Source organism: Pinus tabuliformis, chromosome 9, assembly GCF_031772625.1.
Source record: "Pinus tabuliformis cultivar Carrire ecotype Pingquan chromosome 9, CPIR1, whole genome shotgun sequence".
Lineage (NCBI taxonomy): Eukaryota > Viridiplantae > Streptophyta > Pinopsida > Pinales > Pinaceae > Pinus > Pinus tabuliformis.
Genome location: NC_142307.1, coordinates 634,728,854 through 634,747,683, shown reverse-complemented (window position 1 = coordinate 634,747,683; position 18,830 = coordinate 634,728,854). Strand labels below are relative to the sequence as shown.

The 18,830-nt window shown below is 41.3% G+C and overlaps 1 protein-coding gene across 4 annotated transcripts in view; it reads right to left on the bottom strand.

Moving 5' to 3' along the window:
• LOC149150231 (pectin acetylesterase 3-like) overlaps window positions 1-18,092 on the bottom strand; it is a 277,487-nt gene extending 259,395 nt beyond the window's left edge. Inside the window, exons 1-4 of one of the 4 annotated variants that reach the window (XM_089445799.1) lie at window positions 17,653-18,092; window positions 16,992-17,471; window positions 15,800-15,882; window positions 15,156-15,285 (exon numbers count right to left, since the gene is read on the bottom strand). In XM_089445799.1, the coding sequence (XP_089301925.1) occupies window positions 15,156-15,285; window positions 15,800-15,882; window positions 16,992-17,202 (424 nt within the window). In that variant the 5' untranslated portion in view covers window positions 17,203-17,471; window positions 17,653-18,092. The remainder of the gene's footprint in view (window positions 1-15,155; window positions 15,286-15,799; window positions 15,883-16,991; window positions 17,472-17,652) is intronic. The other 3 variants (XM_089445798.1, XM_089445796.1, XM_089445797.1) reach the window with 3 other exon arrangements.
• Between the last annotated feature and the right edge of the window lie 738 nt (window positions 18,093-18,830).

Sequence of the window (18,830 nt, the reverse complement as noted above, 5' to 3'; positions counted from 1 at the left end):
CATTTTAACATCATGAAGCTCATTCTTCAAACTCATTACTTGACCAATGTTGTTGATGGTATATAATCCTTATGATTCCTACCAAGGCATCATACATCTTCTTTGAAGTGTCAAGATTTGAGACATATGGAATCAAATGATCTCTGACAGACTCCACAATAATATGCATGGTTGTGATGTCATCCTTCTTACATTTTGCTTTCCCTTCATTATCTATAGGTTCAGTAACCTTTCCCTTCACAAGATCCAAAACATCATTCTTTGCAAGAATGATGTCAATCCTTGTTTTCCATGCCCTAAAATTTGTAACACCTTTTAACTTGTTTTTTTGTCTTAGTACAGGAACCCATGGTCATAGATCTGATCCAAAAATTAGATTTGCAAAAAATAGATGATTTCAAAAGTGATCTCAATGTCCTCTTCCCTTCCTTAAAGCTCTGAAACTGTAATATTCATAATTAGCTATGGCTAACTGGAATATTCGATTTTTTTCAATTTTTCCTTCTATAGTTATTTGTAAATAAAAAGGTGAAGAAAAGGGGGCATAACTCACTTTTAGAATAAAAGTCACCTCCTAGTAGCACAACGTTGTGACTTAAAGGGGAGCCAAGGGGGCCAAAGGACCATGCAGAGATGGGGCCCATGAAGACACTTGGAGGGACTGTGTAGATGGGGAAAGGAACACGTGGCAAGAGGATAATACGTTGGAGGAGGTGAGCCTTGGGATCGAGAGAGGCCAATGCTATAAAGGAGAGAGGAGCCTCCTCATTTTGGCATTCGATTATGAGCATTTGAGCTAGTCACTTCGACTTGGAGCATGCTGGCTATTTAGCCTGTCTGCAGCATTGTTTAGTGCACTGAGTGTCTCTGTTCGGAGATCTCACCCTTAGCCCCGAGGGACTTCGAGTGCCTACTCAGGCAAGGTATTCTCAGCAGTCTTTTTGCAGTAGTTTTGATCCTTGGCATTGAGGTGGAGCTAAGCATTGGAGGACTACATAGTCTTGAGAGAGAGGGACACAATTCTTTTGGGGGTAGTTCAAGATTGAGGATTTGTGGAGAAGTTGAGCCGGGATATTGAGCAAGGGATCAGCTCTTGCATATTGGAGTGGTTTGGCAGAGTTTCAGGCAGTATTTTGGAGGATTCTACTCAGTGGCAGTGCAGGGTCTTGAGGGATTGCGTGATTCCCCAAGGGGGTGATTTTAGGGGGTTGGCCATTTCAAAAAAGCTTTTTGGATTTTTCTAGGTTTTCTGAGTAGAGGCGAATTCCAGAGTTTCAGCATTTTCTGAGGAGAGGAACAGCCCCAAATCCTCATTTGATTTCCAGTAGTAGCAGCAGCACAGCAGTTCTCCAACAGCATCCACACAGTTCAGAGAGAGGCCATTCTTTTGATATTCAGAGTGTATATCTTCACTTGCCTGGTGCAAGTCGAGGTGCCATCCTTCTGATCACCTCCTATACTCATTCCATTACTCAGTATAATCAAATGGCTTAGCATTTCTCTCTGCATTTCTCGAGTATCTGCTTATCTTTCATGTTTACATTATTATATGCTGCACCACTGTTATTTTTATCATTTTGAGTTTCCCGGTTATTATATTATTTGTGCGTATTTAGTTGGAGTTTACTGGGGTTTTGGGGAATATCTCTAAAACGGGATATTACAGTGGTATCAGAGCATAGATCTGGCTCAGCCTGTGGAGCTAGCAATCTATGACACCGGGGGAAAATCCCTACATTTGTTACAGAGGTAGGAGATACAGAGACACTGGGCGTAGGTTGGAAAACACCTACGGAGAGGGACACTGTGTTCCGGTGGTGGACACAGAACAGGAGGAGCCTGTGGTGGACGCAGAACAGAAGGAGCCTGTGGTGGACGCAGAGCAGGAGGATCTGATGGCAGATGAGGATGGGAAGAGATTTGCGGATATGCTCCTCAAATCAGTGCAGGATCTGTCGAGGCAGATTGAGGTGATGGGGCAGAGATTCACAGCAGTAGAGGCTAGACAGCGTGAGATCCCACGGGTTTTCCAGGTTGGTGAGGGATTGGGTACATCCCACCATTTGCCAGAGCAGCGTGATACTACTCAATAGGTGGCCTCACATGCCCCTACACGCTCTACCATGCCCACTTTCTTAGGAGCAGACACGAGGGCCGGAGCCCAGCAGGAGGCAGAGCCTGGTCATATGGGCGATTATTTTGCAGAGTACCAGGCCTATAGGCAAGAGTTCAGGGAGGCTCTCTCATTCAAAGACTTTGTTCAGCTCCAGCGGGATAGTAGACCCCACGACCATCACAGAGGATACTGGCATTATCATGATGGTGACACCCACCGTGCAGCTAGTAGATTCCACTTGCCTACATTTGATGGTTCATCAAACAGTTCGGCAAAGTCTTGGGTGGAGAAGCTGGACATTTACTTCCAGCTTAACCAGATGTCGGAGACAGAGGCCATCAAGGTGGCGACATTACATTTGGATGGTGAGGCCCAGGATTGGTGGTTCCATGGGATGGTTACACCCGGACACTCCACAGTGACGACATATGTCGAGTTCACCAAGAGATTGATAGAGAGGTCCGACCGGAGGGATCCAGAGCAGCACTTTGTTGAGTTGACGAGGCTCAAATAGACCGGGAGCCCAGAGACCTACATTGCAGATTTCTTGAGGGTTTCAGTGATGGTGCCAGATCTATCCACGGCACGGAGGATCTACATGTACGTTGAGGGGTTAGCAGAGCCACTTCGGGGTTTAGTCCGATCCACTAGACCAGCCACACTCCAGGATGCTATCAGCAGGACCCGGGATTTACAGGATGTCTTACCCAGGACCCGGACACCTTACCCCCAGAGACAAACTTTCTAGTCTAAGGGGAAGGATGTGAGGATTCCGCCTCCAAAGGGGAATCCAGGACGAGTACAGATTGATGACGATGCCAGGTGGGAGTTGAAGAAGAAGCGGTTGTGCTTTACCTGTCAAGAGCCGTGGGCACCAGGACATAGATGTGCTGCTGGCAAAGCACATTTTATTGAGGTCTTCTCCGAGAGTAGCGGGGAAGAGGATGAGGAGGATGATGTGGAGGCAGGAGGTAGCCATGCAGCGCAGGATCCCTTGCCACCTCCACCACCAGCAACAGGTGGTGCAGCTTTTGCACCTACCGGAGGGGCCCTTGCAGCATTGCGAGGAGTTCCCAAGTATTTGACGCTGCGCGTACAGGGGACAGTACATGGCCAGCGAGTATCAGTTTTGGTTGACAGTGGGGCAACCCACAACTTCATCGATGCACAGATGGTTGAGCGGAGAGGTATACAGACAGAGAGCTTCGATGGGTTTTCAGTTTTGGTCCCAGGAGATCAGACCATGATGTGTGCTCGTTATGTTCCAGAGCTATCAGTGACGATGGGCACCTATACACTGACTGACCACTTTTTCGTGGTCGATATTCCAGACACCAACATGATACTGGGTGTTCAGTGGCTTATCACTCTAGGGAAGGTCACGACAGATTGGAAGACCCTAGAGATGGAATGGGATGATGAGAAGATACGGGGACAGCACACATATCCGCCTCAGGCTGTTTCAGCTCATCGGATGGAGACAGTCTTCCAGAAGGGGGACGTAGAGTGGGCAATGGAGCTGCGTGCATCAGAGGCAGGGACTACAAGGCAGATGGTACATCCAGAGATACAGTCCATCCTTGACCGGTATGCCATAGTGTTTAGGGAGATTCCGCCGGGATAGCCACCGGACCAGGGGTTTGAGCACACCATTGAGCTTGAGCAGGGATACAGGCAGTGATTACTACCCCCTATAGGCACCCCAACGCCTATCGGGATGAAATTGAGCGGGCCATTCAGGAGTTGCTGGCTCTTGGGCATATTCGTCCGAGCACGAGTCCTTTTGCTTCTTCCGTGGTGTTGGTGAAGAAGAAGGACAACACATTGAGGATGTGCATTGACTACAGGGCCCTGAACAAGAAGACACTGAAGAACAGGTACCCCATACCCAGGATCGATGAGTTGATGGATGAGTTGAGAGGAGCACGGTTCTTCTCAAAGATCGAATTGAGGTCTGGGTACCATCAGATTCGCGTGAGGGAGCAGGACATTCCCAAGACCGCCTTCAAGTGTCACTATGAGCACTTTGAGTTCTTGGTGATGCCCTCTGGGCTAACCAACGCCCCTGCTACATTTCAGTCCTGCATGAATCACATCTTCCGCAGTCACTTGAGGAAGTTTGTATTGGTATTCTTTGATGATATCCTCATTTACAGCAGGACGTGGGAGGAGTATCTCCAGCACAGTGAGGCAGTGTTGCGCATCTTGCAGGAGCAGCAGTTCTATGCCAAGCTCTCCAAGTGTGAGTTTGGGTCGACGGAGATGTTGTACTTGGGACACATCATAGGGGTGGACGGAGTGAGAGTCCACGAGGAGAAGATCAAGGCCATCAGAGATTGGCCAAAGCCAAGAAACGTGACAGAACTTTGAGGATTCATTAGCATTTGCAATTACTACCAGAAGTTCGTCAAGGGTTTCTCACAGCTTGCTGCACCCCTGATAGATTTGACGAGGAAGGGGGCATTCAGTTGGTTGGATACAGCGCAGCGAGCCTTTGACAGGCTCAAGAAGGTTATGAGCAGCTGCCCAATGCTTGCATTGCCAGATTTTACGCAGCCATTTGTTTTGAAGTGTGATGCGTCGGGAGAGGGGATCAGCGCAGTGTTGATGCAGGGAGGTCACCCTATAGCCTATGAGAGCTGGAAGCTCCTTCCGCACAAGAGGTTGTATTCTATATACGACAAGGAGATGCTGGCCATCATGCATGCATTAGCCAAGTACCAGCAGTATTTGGTGGGTAACAGGTTCAGGGTGAGGACTGATCACAACAGCCTCAAGTTCTTCTTGGAGCAGAAGCAGCTATAGGAGAGGCAACAGAAGTGGATCAGTAAGATCCAAGCGTATGACTTTGACATTGAATAATGTCAAGGGTAAGAACAACGTGGTAGCAGATGCCCTTTCACGTAGACCAGCCACGTTGTCTCTTATGAGCTTGGACGCAGACTAGAGGCCTCGACTCTTAGTGGAGTACTCCACGGACAGGTTTGCATGTGAGATTCTGGATGGGCAGGGGCGGATGACAGGTACAGGGTGGTCGATGAGATCATCTACTACAGGGACCGGATCTTCTTGGCTGAGGGGTCTCAGCTCAAAAAGAAGATACTTCAAGCATCACATGATTCACCATTGGCCAGCCATCAGGGGTTTACCAAAACCTACAGGGCCATTAGAGAGAGGTTCTCATGGAAGAGCCTTAAGGAGGACGCACTCCAGCATGTTCGGGAGTGCGATGTTTGCCAGAGGAACAAGGTAGAGATGAGCCATCCTGCAGGATTATTGCATCTTCTTCCCATTCTGAAGGGGAAGTGGGAGAGTATTTCGATGGACTTCATCACGGGGTTGCCCATGGTACAGGGCAAGGATTGTATCTTTGTCGTCATTGATCGACTGACAAAGTACGCACAATTTTTTGCCATATCCGCACACTACACAGCAGCACAGGTGGTCGAGCTATTCTTCAGAGAGATCTTCAGGCTACATGATCTTTCTAAGACCATCATCAGTGACAGGGATAGCCGTTTCATGGGCGGATTTTGGCAGGAGCTTTTCCAGTTGGTGGGGACAGAGTTGACACCGAGTACCAATTATCACCCATAGATAGACGGACAGACAGAGATAGTTAACAAGTGGCTGGAGGGCTACTTGCGTAACTATGTCAGTGGGCAGCAGAGAGCATGGTTGAAGTGGCTGCATCTGGGGGAGTACTGCTACAACACTACACATCACATGTCCATTGGTATGTCACCATTCTATGCTTTGTATGGATATCATCCTCTATCTTTTGTTGACGTGATGTTTGGTGCTAGCAAGGCTCCGAGAGCCAAGATTTGGATCCAAGAGAGTCAGGATATTCTTCGAGATCTCAAGGATAATATGGCTACAGCACAGAACCAGCAGAAGCTGTATGCTAACAGGGGTCGGGTGGAGAGATAGTTTGAGGTAGGAGACCTGGTCTACCTACAATTACAGCCATACCGACAGTCGTCAATGAAGCAGAAGGGGGTTGTAAAGCTCAAGCCCCGCTTTTATGGGCCATACAGGGTGATACACAAGATTGGACAGGTTGCTTATGAGTTGGAGCTGCCCCAAGGCAGCAAGATGCATAACGTTTTTCATGTATCATGCCTGAAGAAGGCGTTGGGACAGCTTGTGACAGTGACAGATGAGCTACCACCCACGCATGATGAGGGGCATGTGGTGTTGCAGCCAGAGGCTATTATTGATACCAGGGAGAGGCAACTGCGGAACAGGACGGTCTGGGAATTCTTGGTGAGGTGGAAGAATTTACCGGATGAGGATGCCACTTGGGAGAGTGAGAAAATATTGCAGCATCCATCACTTCAGTTACTTGAGGACAAGCAACACGTGGCAAGAGGAGATTACGTTGGAGGAGGTGAGCCTTGGGATCGAGAGAGGCCAATGCTATAAAGGAGAGAGGAGCCTCCTCTTTTTGGCATTCGATTATGAGCATTTGAGCTAGTCACTTCAACTTGGAGCACGCTGGCTGTTTAGCCTGTCTGCAGCACTGTTTAGTGCATTGAGTGTCTCCGTTTGGAGATCTCACCCTTAGCCCCGGGGGACTTCGAGTCCTACTCGGGCAAGGTAATTTCAGCAGTCTTTTTGTAGTAGTTTTGATCCTTGGCATTGAGGTGGAGCTGAGCATTGGAGGACTGTGCAATCTTGAGAGAGAGGGACGCAGTTCTTTTGGGGGCAGTTCCGGATTGAGGATTTGTGGAGGAGTTGAGCCGGGATATTGAGCAAGGGATCAGCTCTTGCATATTGGAGTGGTTTGGCAGAGTTTCAAGCAGTATTTTGGAGGATTCTACTCAGTGGCAGCACAGGGCCTTGAGGGATTGCGTGATTCCCCAAGGGGGTAATTTTCGGGGGTCGACCATTTCAAAAAAGCTTTCTGGGTTTTTCTAGGTTTTCTAAGTAGAGGCGGATTCCTGAATTTCAGCATTTTCTAAGGAGGGGAACAGCCCCAAATCCTCATTTGATTTTCAGCAATAGCAGCAGCACAGCAGTTCTCCAGCAGCATCCACGCAGTTCAGAGAGAGGCCATTCCTTTGTTATTCTGAGTGTATATCTTCACTTGCCTGGTGCAATTCGAGGTGTCATCCTTCTGATCACCTCCTGTACTCATTCCATTACTCAGTATAATAAAATGGCTTAGCATTTCTCTCTGCATTTCTCGAGTATCTGCTTATATTTCATGTTTACATTATTATATGCTGCACCACTGTTATTTTTATCATTTTGAGTTTCCCGGTTATTATATTATTTGTGCGTATTTGGTTGGAGTTTACTGGGGTTTTGGGGAATATCTATGAAATGGGATATTACAGAAACCATGTTGATTTTCTAGAGCAATAGATATAAGCACTAATTTATGAAAATTGATAATTATTTCCAATGATGTAGAGATTATCTTTAGCATTTCCAGTTAATCATTAATCAATTATACTTCAAAAATTCAACCATAAAAAGTAGTAGAAAGGTAGAGATCATAGTGAGAAAATAATGCATAAGAACAACACGAGATTTACCATGGGAAAACCCCAACAATCTTTTCCTTAGAGAAATTATTCACTTCAACAATAGATACAATCTGATCGTTACAGTCAAAATAAAGTCAACCTGACCAATAGCAAAACCCCGGTCAAACCTAGACAAATTGCCAACCCAGAAAGTTGGTCTGCTCAAAAACTTGGCCTTCTGCGTCTGCTTCAGAAACTCGGATTTCTATGGCTACTTCAGAATCTCAGCTTTTTGTGTCTGCTTCAAAAACTCAACTTTCTACATTTGCTTCAAAAACTCGGCTTTCTATGTTTTGTCTCCTTTGCTTAGATGAGCAAAAGATATTTTGTCTTTTGAGATCCAAATTGTGCCTTGAGGAGGACGATGAGTGATGTATATATAGTGTTTGGGCGGTTGAATGGGTGCCACTTCAACTAGGGTCGACTTGACAACTTTGGAGCCAAAACTTCAAAATTTTCTCTTTTGAAACTGACATGAAGAACATGTCTTATATTAATCATTACATATATTTGAAGGGATAAAATATTAATTATGAAGATCGGCCATAGCTACAAAATTCAACAATTTGATCTCTCATCATCATCACACTTGGAACTTCAGCCTCATAGAGGAACTCACACTTCTCTCTTGTGGATGAACTAGAACCTTTGGATGCATTTTGATATTTGGAGTTAATCTTGGATGCTCTTTGGAGCTACTTTTTGGTATAATAGAAGGAATTCTTACTTGTTGTCTTGTAAGTGCCCTAATTTGCTAAAGATTTATTTTTCTATGTCTATTGTATCAAATATTGATTCTAGCCTCTAGGTCATGAAAAATTGTGCCCCAATTTGTTGAAAATTAATTAATATTGTTATCTAGATGAATATTGCATGCATTACTCATGTATAACATGTATTGAATAGTCCTAGAGGTAACTCATTGAAGCTCTCCCACAAAAATCCAATTTTCCATTGATTGGTTCAACGCTTGAAATTTGCTTGCTAGGACATCAAATTTCGGCCTCCTTAGGAACAAGTTTGACTATCATAAATCATCATTGACTCCACTCTACTAAGGGACAAGGCAATAGTCAAGTTTCTTGGTGATCATCTCTTACTTTAATCCATTTTTCTCCCTCTAAATTTCGTTCTTTTCAAGGCTAGGGTAGAGAATTAGGGTTTAAGGTGATTCTAGGGAAGAGGCATTTTGGTGGCTGGAGAGCCTAAACATCAAGAGGATAGAGTTTGCCACAAAACCATCATTTTGGTGGGCATCCACTCTAATTTCATCCATAAATTCTCTTGCCCTAGGTGTTTGCTCCAATCAACTTAAGGACTGCCTTGAAGGTTTCATGAGCCTTGGCTTAGCTAACATACATTGTAAGAAACTTTTTCCCCTTGCCTTGACCTTGAGTTACTCCAACACTCACCAAAGTAATCAAAACCTAGGTCTTGTGCCCTTAGTTCTAGGTGTCTTCGTAGAAAGCAAATTGTTCCCTTGTGAAGCCTTGAACCTAAATTGTGTCTTCTTTGAAGACTCCCTAGTGAAATCATTTCACACTTTAACCCTAGAATACCTATTGTAAGTGATCCCTTTCCTACCGAGATTCATCCCATCAATGAAATTTCGTAAATAGCAGGGGGTTTTGGTTGTGGTGACAATGGGCCACTACCCCATTGTTGCTTATAGGTCTAGTTTATACCTTGTAGGGTTTCCCTCTACAAGGCATGCTAGATTTTGCGGCAACACGCTCCCCCTGCGAAATTGTGCTCACTTGAATTCCTAGTTGCACACTATTCTAATTTCTTTGGCCTGTGAATCTCTCACTCACCAAATCTGCACTATGGCTCATGCAAATTCTTTAGAAAATCTCTCTCTGAATTTATCTTGTGTTGTGTCTACATCCTCTCCCTTAGGTTGTTTTTATAATTCTCCATAGGCCAAATCTTAATCTCCAAAGTAATTGAGGATTAGCATTAAATTGTAGCTTTCTTTGATCAATGGTGGAGATTAGATATAAGTCACTTAAATAATTAAATGATTTATCCTTAGAAAAAGATTAGCCCAAAGTCTAATTAATCATTGCACTTTTCCTAAGTTAAAACTTAGGAAGGAGACCATATTAGTTGCTCCTCTCGAACAACCACCTAAAGAGGACTTCTTCTCGTACATGCAAGACACCAGCATATGCAAAAGACCTTCTGAAGCTATAAATTCAACACTCTCTCTTCCTCCACCAATCTAATCCCAATAACATTGTTGACCCTAAAGAAAATGCTAAGAACATAGATGTTAGTTGGTCTTTAGCAGGAAAAACTGGGACTATTGAACTTTCTAATCGTAGAGAAAACCCTGAACTTGTTACCCACCAAAATGGGTAACCCCATTGAAGAAATTTTTTCTTCTACACTTGACAACCAGCCAGTCAGACAGATAGCCAGTAGCCTCTAACAGCCTAATTAGGTGAGGTATTCAAAGGGAATCCACCCATAGCCCTTAAGGAGGTAGTTGGGCTTAAAGAGTGGGGATTTGAGCCAAGGTGATAGTGGGCTCCAATCCTATGTATGCCAATCAGGGGCAAGTTGCAAGAACCTCGGCAACCTTGCCAATTTGATTGGTATTAACACACACCAATGAAGTCCCCAAGAAGGTCACTTAACTCATCAATCCATAGCCAAATTATAAGAAAAAAAATGCAGAAATTTCAAACTTGCTAAGGGATTTCTCCCCCAAATAAAACCATGAGAAAGTGAGAAGAGTTGCTCATCTTCATTTACATTAAAATATTATTTTTCTAGGCTAAACACCCAAAACCAATGTTGCACTAATCGTTATCGGGATTAATTCGGCGCGGGGAAAAAATCGGAAAAAATCGTTTGGTACAAAAATATTCATTTCTTTTCAATTTTTTTAATATCTAAACCATCTACAACATAAAATAAATACATTGACACATAAATATGATAAAAGAACTAATATATAAGATGTTTAATATCATTTCTAGTGCTAAAATCACACATAACAGTGAATCATGTCCTGAATAGTAAGTCCTAACTCCTGAGTCCCAACTCAACCTCAAAATATCAACAAAAAATATAATAATGTATCTCATATCATGAGTCATAATGTCATACAATGAAATGAACCAAATAACTAAAGTCTAATACTACTAATTTCCTTTGCCCCTCTAGATGTAGATGTCGATGGAGTTGGCAGTAGACTTAGGAGTCTGTTGTGCTCTAGAAGCTGAAGAACTAGGAGCTACAGGAGGTAGACCACGTCCTTTACTTGTGACAAGGGTAGCTTGGGTCACCTCCTTCTCCTCATAAAAAAAAAATAAATAAATAAATAAATAATATATATATATATATATATTCCCCATGATTTTTTCTCAAAAAATCGCAATTTTTTCGAAAAAAATCGGCCCAAAAAAAAATTTCCGATTTTATCGCCCAATTTAATCGTCATTTTGAAAAAATCACGATAATACGATATTATCGCGATTTTTTCCCGATTAGTGCAACACTACCCAAAACCAGAGGGGAAAAAAGGCCCTCTTCAACAATTAATTATTCTAAAAATAAGGGCAATTATGCCACTTGTAGAAAGATCAAGGGGCACAAGCCCACAGAAGTGACCCATCTCCAATGAATAAGGGGCAAAAGGGGGGTGTTGGTACAGTGTCCAGCATCCAAAGGCCCTTTAATAGCACTTGCTTCTCCAATCAAGTCTTTCTTTGTCCATCCAAAGTGGGTACCTAAGTCCCATACATCCAAAACATCACCCAAGAGAGCTTCCCCAAACCATCTTCAAGCGCAAAGTGGACTCTCCAACTATCCTTCAAATGAAACCCAATGACAAGCAAAACCCCGCAAACAGGGGATAACTTATCAAATTGCTTCCATCACTTCAAAGTAGACACTTCCAACCTTTAAAGGCTATTCTAAATGTGTTTGCCCCACAGGTCATACAAATGTCTAAGTATGAAAATGTGGTGGCTCAAAAGTGGGTATTTAGCGTCCAAATAAATAAACCATGCCATCAAAACCTCAAGTTTTCATTTAAGTGTGTACATATGGACCACAATGCTGCTCCTACACCTTTCATCATGTGAATTTATTGACAAATCAACCCTGACTTGACATTGGCTCAATTTCTTCTAGGGTTTGGATCAATATTTTCTTTATTTTAGAACTACCCCAACAGGTTAACCACATAAATTTTAAATTAACTTATCATATATCTTCTGTCTAGCTCCAAACTTTTATTAAATTTAATTGAATATCTCCCAATCTGAGGTCAGCTTCAAGTATCATTGCATACGTATATATATAGGCATGACAAGATTGGTCTTGCATTTAAGTTTCAAACCAGATTAGTTCCTTCTGAGTTTTCTGAGTAAGCATAAACAGAGTGCACCCTTTATTCTGTTTGAAGATGGATGATTTATCTCCCAACAACAGTGGACAGGTTAATACCTTTCCTTTTCTGAGTTTATGGAAGATCTTGATTCTTAACTGATATGAACCTGTTTAGGAGCATTGCCAACCAATATTCTGCCTAAGGAAAACTTATCAGCAAAACTGTCATGCTTCTCGGTATTATATAAGTTAGCTGGGATCTCTTCTTGCTTGAGCTGTCTGCTTGTTCTATAAGTTACAATATGTCAATCAGCAGATTGCACAATAGTTTCTCCACTTGTTGCAACTTCAACTACCTCTGAAACTTCTAATGAACTTCAATGTTTCTTTCCTTCTTTACATATAAACTGTAAAAGTAGTAAAACTGCACGCAGCTCATTGGGATTGAGATGTTGATACCAAGTTGCTTGCTGGATTTGTACCAACAGGTTCATTGCACTGTCAAAAGTTGGAGTTTCCCAGTCTGATCTCTCTTAGAATCCTAACATATGGAAGATATAAACCTGGAAGCTCAAGGGCAAATGGGGCCAAATCTAATCCAAGCTGCACATAAAGAACACTTACTGTAGTAATCCTGGTGTCATTTGCAACCGGTATAAATGATTCCTTTTGTAGTTCCAAGATATCTGAACTTGAAAGTGTTCCCCAGATATTGTCCAAGTAGTTTGACATCACCAAGTGCCTATAGACTTTGTACCTATAATTGTAGGCCATTGTGCAAGTGTCTTTTCCTTTCTTGTACATTCTAACAGCATCTCTGGTTCTGAAGCCGTTCATAATCATACTTTGCATAAAATGCAAAGCCATCCATCTCATCCACACCTCGTTGACAAACTTCGTGCCCTTCAAAGAAGCAACTACTGTGTTTTCAAACTATAAGTTTTTTCCAGATAAGACATAGATATTAGGATCAGAATGCATTTGTGATCATGTTCATTCTTTTGTTCAAACTAAGGCAAACCAAACTTAAACCAGTAACTCTTCATTCTGCAGCCCTGGTACACCAATTTTATAAACATAATGAATACCTTACTATGGGGTTTTTTTATTACCCCAATTTTATCTAAGACAAAATCGTGGGTAACAGGATACTACCATGATTTTCTGTGACAATAAGAGTTGAAAACTCTCTTGGAATCTAGTGTTTCATTATTTGTGCAAACATATTGAGATCAAGTACCACTTCATCAGAGACAGTTCAAAAGAAGGCAGTGGTGTATCAGCAAGTTGCTGACATTTTGACTAATACCCTAAAAAAGGGGAAGTTTGAAATGAAAGAGCAGCATGGTGTGGGGGATAACACTTTTCTTGCTAAGAGGGAGTGTTAGTTTACCTGTGTAGCTCGAACAGTGCTCCAGCGAAAGTACTCATTCCTTCAGCAGACTAGCCCAGACAGCTTTTTATATAGCAGAACTTCTGCAGCAGCAATGCACCTCTCTTCAACAATCTGTAGAATAAAGTGAATATGCACTAATACTAACGGAAGAGACAAAGAGATAGGGGCACCACCTTCAATCTATTTCAGTCTTAATTGCTTTCCTAAAGTAACAGTGAATCCTATTCTGTTTTTGTTTTATGTAGTTTAGCATGCTCTAAGATACAGGATGCAGTTCCCTAGGTAGGCAAGGGCACTCCTGCATGAGGAGATTCCAGGCTTAGTGAAGGGCACAGATCCCTAGGAAGGCCGTCCTCTATTTTTGCTCAGTTATCCCTCCAGATAAGTGCACTAGGGTTAGGGTTCTCTTCTGCCAACGAAGGTCCTGTTGTGCATGCATCCAGGTTCATTGTATCCCTCTTCTTTCATAGTACATAAAGAAGACACAAGGCACACGATTTGATGGTTAAAGAGTTTGAGATTTTAGTTGTATTTTCATCTTTTGTTTTCCAGATTTAATAGAAATTACGTATGCTGTTTTATGTGATATGAAATAAAAGTTTGCTATTTTATTTTATAGTGGCATGTGTTTGTAGGTTAGAGTACTACGTAGCAAAAATTCTCATAGGTGTTTTCCAGCATTAATGATTTATAGGCTGGAGGTTAGTTTTAGAGTACAAAATCTACTCACCGTGATCTGATTCTTGACAACCTTCTTGTTCACCCTTATCAATTCAGGCAACACTATACAAGTTATGTGTTCATCCCAAGCTTTTGATCAGAGAATATTAAGCCTGGACACTCATCCAAAGGTGATTTTTCCATGCGTAACTGATAATGTTTAGGATGAAATTGTTCTTCGTCTGCCCATTGGCCAGATCGTGTACTTTTATCCTCAATGCATACTCTAGTTTGAAATTAATGGTATCCTGTGGCAACCTAAATGAAAAACAAAGCCCTAAATAATTCTTCCAAATAAATCCTAGTTATTTCAGCTTTACTCGAGAAGAACTAGTATTTTATTTACTTCTGAAAACTGGGTTTACAACCTAGGCAGTACAGACTCACAGAGCCTGATTTCACAAACTAGAATGAAGATATGAATGGCATGTGTGGGGCCCTTGCCCAAGACAACAGAACAGGGAAATCTGTTAAGCTTATCTGTCCATCTTTATCACTTATACTTAGAGGCTAGGAAGGTACAGGTCATCCGATATAATACATTTCTGCTACCCCTGTATTGCAGATTATGTGCATAAGCAAAAAGCCTCATTCAGCAATAATATACACACTCTACACATATAAGAATCCCTCGAAAATATCCGAAATGATATATCATTAGATGTTAAAAGATTGTAAATCCCCATATTTGGTACAAGCAAGCAAATTCTGGAAGTAGGCACCATAGGAAAGTATATTAAAAGGTCAGCTCGTTCTTTCCCAAGATCCATAAATAGTTATTTGGACACTCGTCCTTGCAACATGCAAAACATTTGGTAGGCTATAGTGATGCGTCTAAGCACTCCCTGTATTACTTGTGGGTTCCGATGCATTGTGGACGATGACTGCCGGACTTAATAAAATCTTCATGTCAACTTCGATTGCATAGCATAAATTTCAGATGGGGTTTACTTCACTATTCACCGAATTTTGTTCTCACAGAAGACAGAAAAGAATATGGCTTTCATTGGAAAAGGGAACACATGAGATTTGTCACTGATACCTGGATTTTCCGAAGGCTTGTTGCTCAAAATGCCATAAAATATAGCAGTCTTATTCATGTAGGCAGATGAACCCCTGTGTGTTGTCTTTCGCAGAGTGCAGGAATTTGTGTCATTGCACCATCCTCCACCCTGGTATTAAACATGGTGCCTTTTATTAGACAGATCCAAGCATCATTAAAAAGCTGAATGCGCTTCTCGAATTAAGTTATAAAAAATCTTCATGGGCCAACGACATATCAAATAGGTCTGAGAATCTTTCAGAGAGAATGATAACGGAAGCAATGGCAATAAATGCTTACAAATAAACAAAATGAAAATAGATGTGAAGCATTAAGATAATGAAAATATAGGTGAAGTTGCAACAAAATCTGTGCCAGGGGATGATCGACTAATATTGATTCTCTCTGGTTATATTACAGATATGACGACTTTTAAGTCAGAACAAATATTTTGAAGCAGTGGTAGGGAATGTCTTGTTGGTTGCGCTGCGGTCTACGTGAGATTGATCACAATTAGTTCAAGTTTATTTTCAGCCCATTCGTGCATGGGCTCAACTTGAAAATCCCCGTCTCAGGAGTGTAGAGCCTGCTTCAGCCAAAAATTGGATAGTTTCTGTTAAAAAAAAACAGGAAAAGATCATAACCTGAAAATGAAGAAGCCAATTGTTTGCCCCTGACCCAGATCCTCTATCGAAACGGTAGGCTGGCAAAGATCCATCTAGGCAAACTGCAATGCATCAATTCTTATATAGTTCAGCGAATTATATAGATAGTATGAAATCAATCATATGAGAAAAATATTCAATAAGCCCTGATTTGCATGATTGCCCCTGGATTAAACTAGAGCAATCTTCTATTCACACTGGCAGCCAGAGGAAACGTAAATTTACTGTGACAAAATACAGCGCTTCAGATTTAAAGAAAGATTTTGCTTGCATGAAAATTTTCCCAAGGAAGGAGGAACAGATTCTTAAAAGAATTGCCAAAAGAAGTAAGTTCTTTCCACCGCTCGTATATAGATCTTCCGAAGAGATTGACATTTTTTTAATCCCCTTTCACTTCATTATTGATTGGTTGAAGGGTGATTCTGGTTGTTCGCTTGGGCTTCTCCTCCTTCCTCTATATGGCTTAGGTGTGAATGATAATAACAGTGAAATACTCTTATCTTGTAATAGCTTAAAATAGCATTTTTATAATATCTTTTTCCCTTCCTCCAATATATACAGAACAAACATGCATACAGTTAACCGTTTGGGTAGCAATTTTATGAAGCTCGTTTACAATCTTCACAATTCAGGAGCCTCCTGCCCTTTACAGGAGTGTACAATACAATGCAAACCCTCTTCTCCAAACTTCGGATAGATATTAACAGTACATAAAGAGGATTGCATATATGAGCTATAAAATCAGATTTAGTAGTGCAAAGCATGCATGTGCAGAGTTTCGCTGTGCTATTCAGTATCAGTATTGAATCACAGTTACTTTGTCCATTTTGAACCAAGTACATAAATTAATTTACAGGCAATCACATATTCATCTAACTCAGAGCCTAGTTGAGTTCGTATATTTTGAGCTCTATTATCGTGTAAACTTGTGAAGAATATTGTATTTTCATATTTCACAAACACATGACAGCTTTGTTTTTCAACGTTTTCAAAGCACCCATTCAATATATTGTTCCCAATAAAATGCACCTCACTTTTCTTCATATTTATAAATTTCAGAGATAGAACAAAACATCAATCCACTGTTCTTCATATGAAAGCTTAATTAAAATCTAAATGATTGATCGATTGCATTGTGAATATGCAAACTGCGTCACGATTTGATACTTACCAGCTCCTGTGCTTGCTGCTCTCTCCACAAGCGTCAGAGGCACTTCCTTAATATTATCAGGAGTTTGAGAAGTTGCATACGCTTCGGGCCTCTTAATCATTCCCACATGGGCTGCATCCAGCACTGTTGTATATAAACAAATAATATTGATCACAGTTAATGCAAAACTATACAATAATCCTACGCCATGAGATCTCCTCGTCGAAGCCATTCTGATTGAAAACTCTTGCAGATGGCCACAACGAAAAATTCAGCTAACAATCCCAGTAATTTCAGAGATAAATATATTCTGTGTGTGTTTATTTCACCCCTCGAGAGGAAAAGTCTCATGGCCAGGGCATCATATCTTTCCCTGCTATTTCTATTTGTGGGTCCTGGTTTTTCGTTTAACCCAGAACAGCACGGGTTCCATGTATCCACGAGCTTTTCTGAATGGAGTCGTCTAACGAGACAATTGCCCGGACGTCAAAAAAATAGCCCCTAAAAATTTTCAAAAAATGTGTTTGAATCTTGTTTTTAGGGTAGAAATAAATTCATTATCATCAAAAACGTCTAAAACATCTAAAATTTTAAAGTTTGAGAATTATAATTTGGATTTATAAAAAAATTTGTCAAAATCCAGAATTTCCATAATTTTTCGATCAACTCCTCCACTTATTACCAGAATTTCCATAACTTTCTGAACAACTCTTCTGCTTATGACCAGAATTTCCATAACTTTCCGAGCAACTCCTCCACTTAAACTACGTATTTCTGAATTAAAGCCAGGTAACAACGGGTACCAACTTCCGTGCATCTACCGTGCTTTCCCGGATCAAAAGCAGATAATCAGTCATCCAAGATAATCCAAACGGCTATGTCTGCGGATTAATCCTTAAATGAAGCCTATCCCTAAGAATAGGAATGGAAAAGCTCGTCTCTATCCATTTCTTTCTTAGTGAATGAAAATGAAAACGCTCGTCTCCATCCCATCAAAATCAAGAATGTGCTGCATTTTTCTCCTCTTAGGTGAAGGTACGCTCTTTAATTTGACTGCCACTTTGAATTGATGTAAAGCTTGGACCGCCGAACGATTACAATTGGAGGGAAGAACCTATATGTTTGAAAATGGGTGCAGCATACCCATATTTTTCATTCAAACAAATGCAGTGTGAATTTAATTTAATTAAAAATAATATTAATTATTATTTGTGTGGAGTAACTCAAATTTTATGGATAAGTGTAAATAAAGAGTCAGGATAAAAGCCTTTTTATTACATAATAATAATAATACCTACTCTAACTTATTTTATCGTTTCATTCACAAAAGAAATAATTTAATAGTTTTTTTATATAAATCCATTTTTGATGTCACTGTTTCGATCCTTACTTTCACACTGACTCAGTGTTTCAATCCTTGCTTTCACAGTGACCGACAGGAGGTCTATCACTTTATAAAATTATGTAACTTTGAAATGTTTGGTTGTTTAAAAAAAAAAAAAAATTATAAATATATAGGAAACCAAAAAAAACAAATTTCAAGTTTTAATATTATAATCTATTGAGAATGGGCATCATAATCAAGGCTACCTAGGATTAAATCTTACGGAGGTTGTTGGTCCAGTGTTAGGGGGAGGAGACATGATCCAGTGATTTTAGGGTTGGTGTGGCTCACACTAGATTGTTGTTGGCCCAGTGTTAAGGGGAGGAGACATGATCCAATCATTTTACGGTTGGTGTGGCCCACACTAGATACGATCTCTAGGTGACTTTGAGAGGTTAGATGCTCCTAGGTCGTGGTTTAAGTCGTGGTTTGTTAAGCCACAAGTCAAGGTCATGGTTTGTTAAGCCACAAGTCAA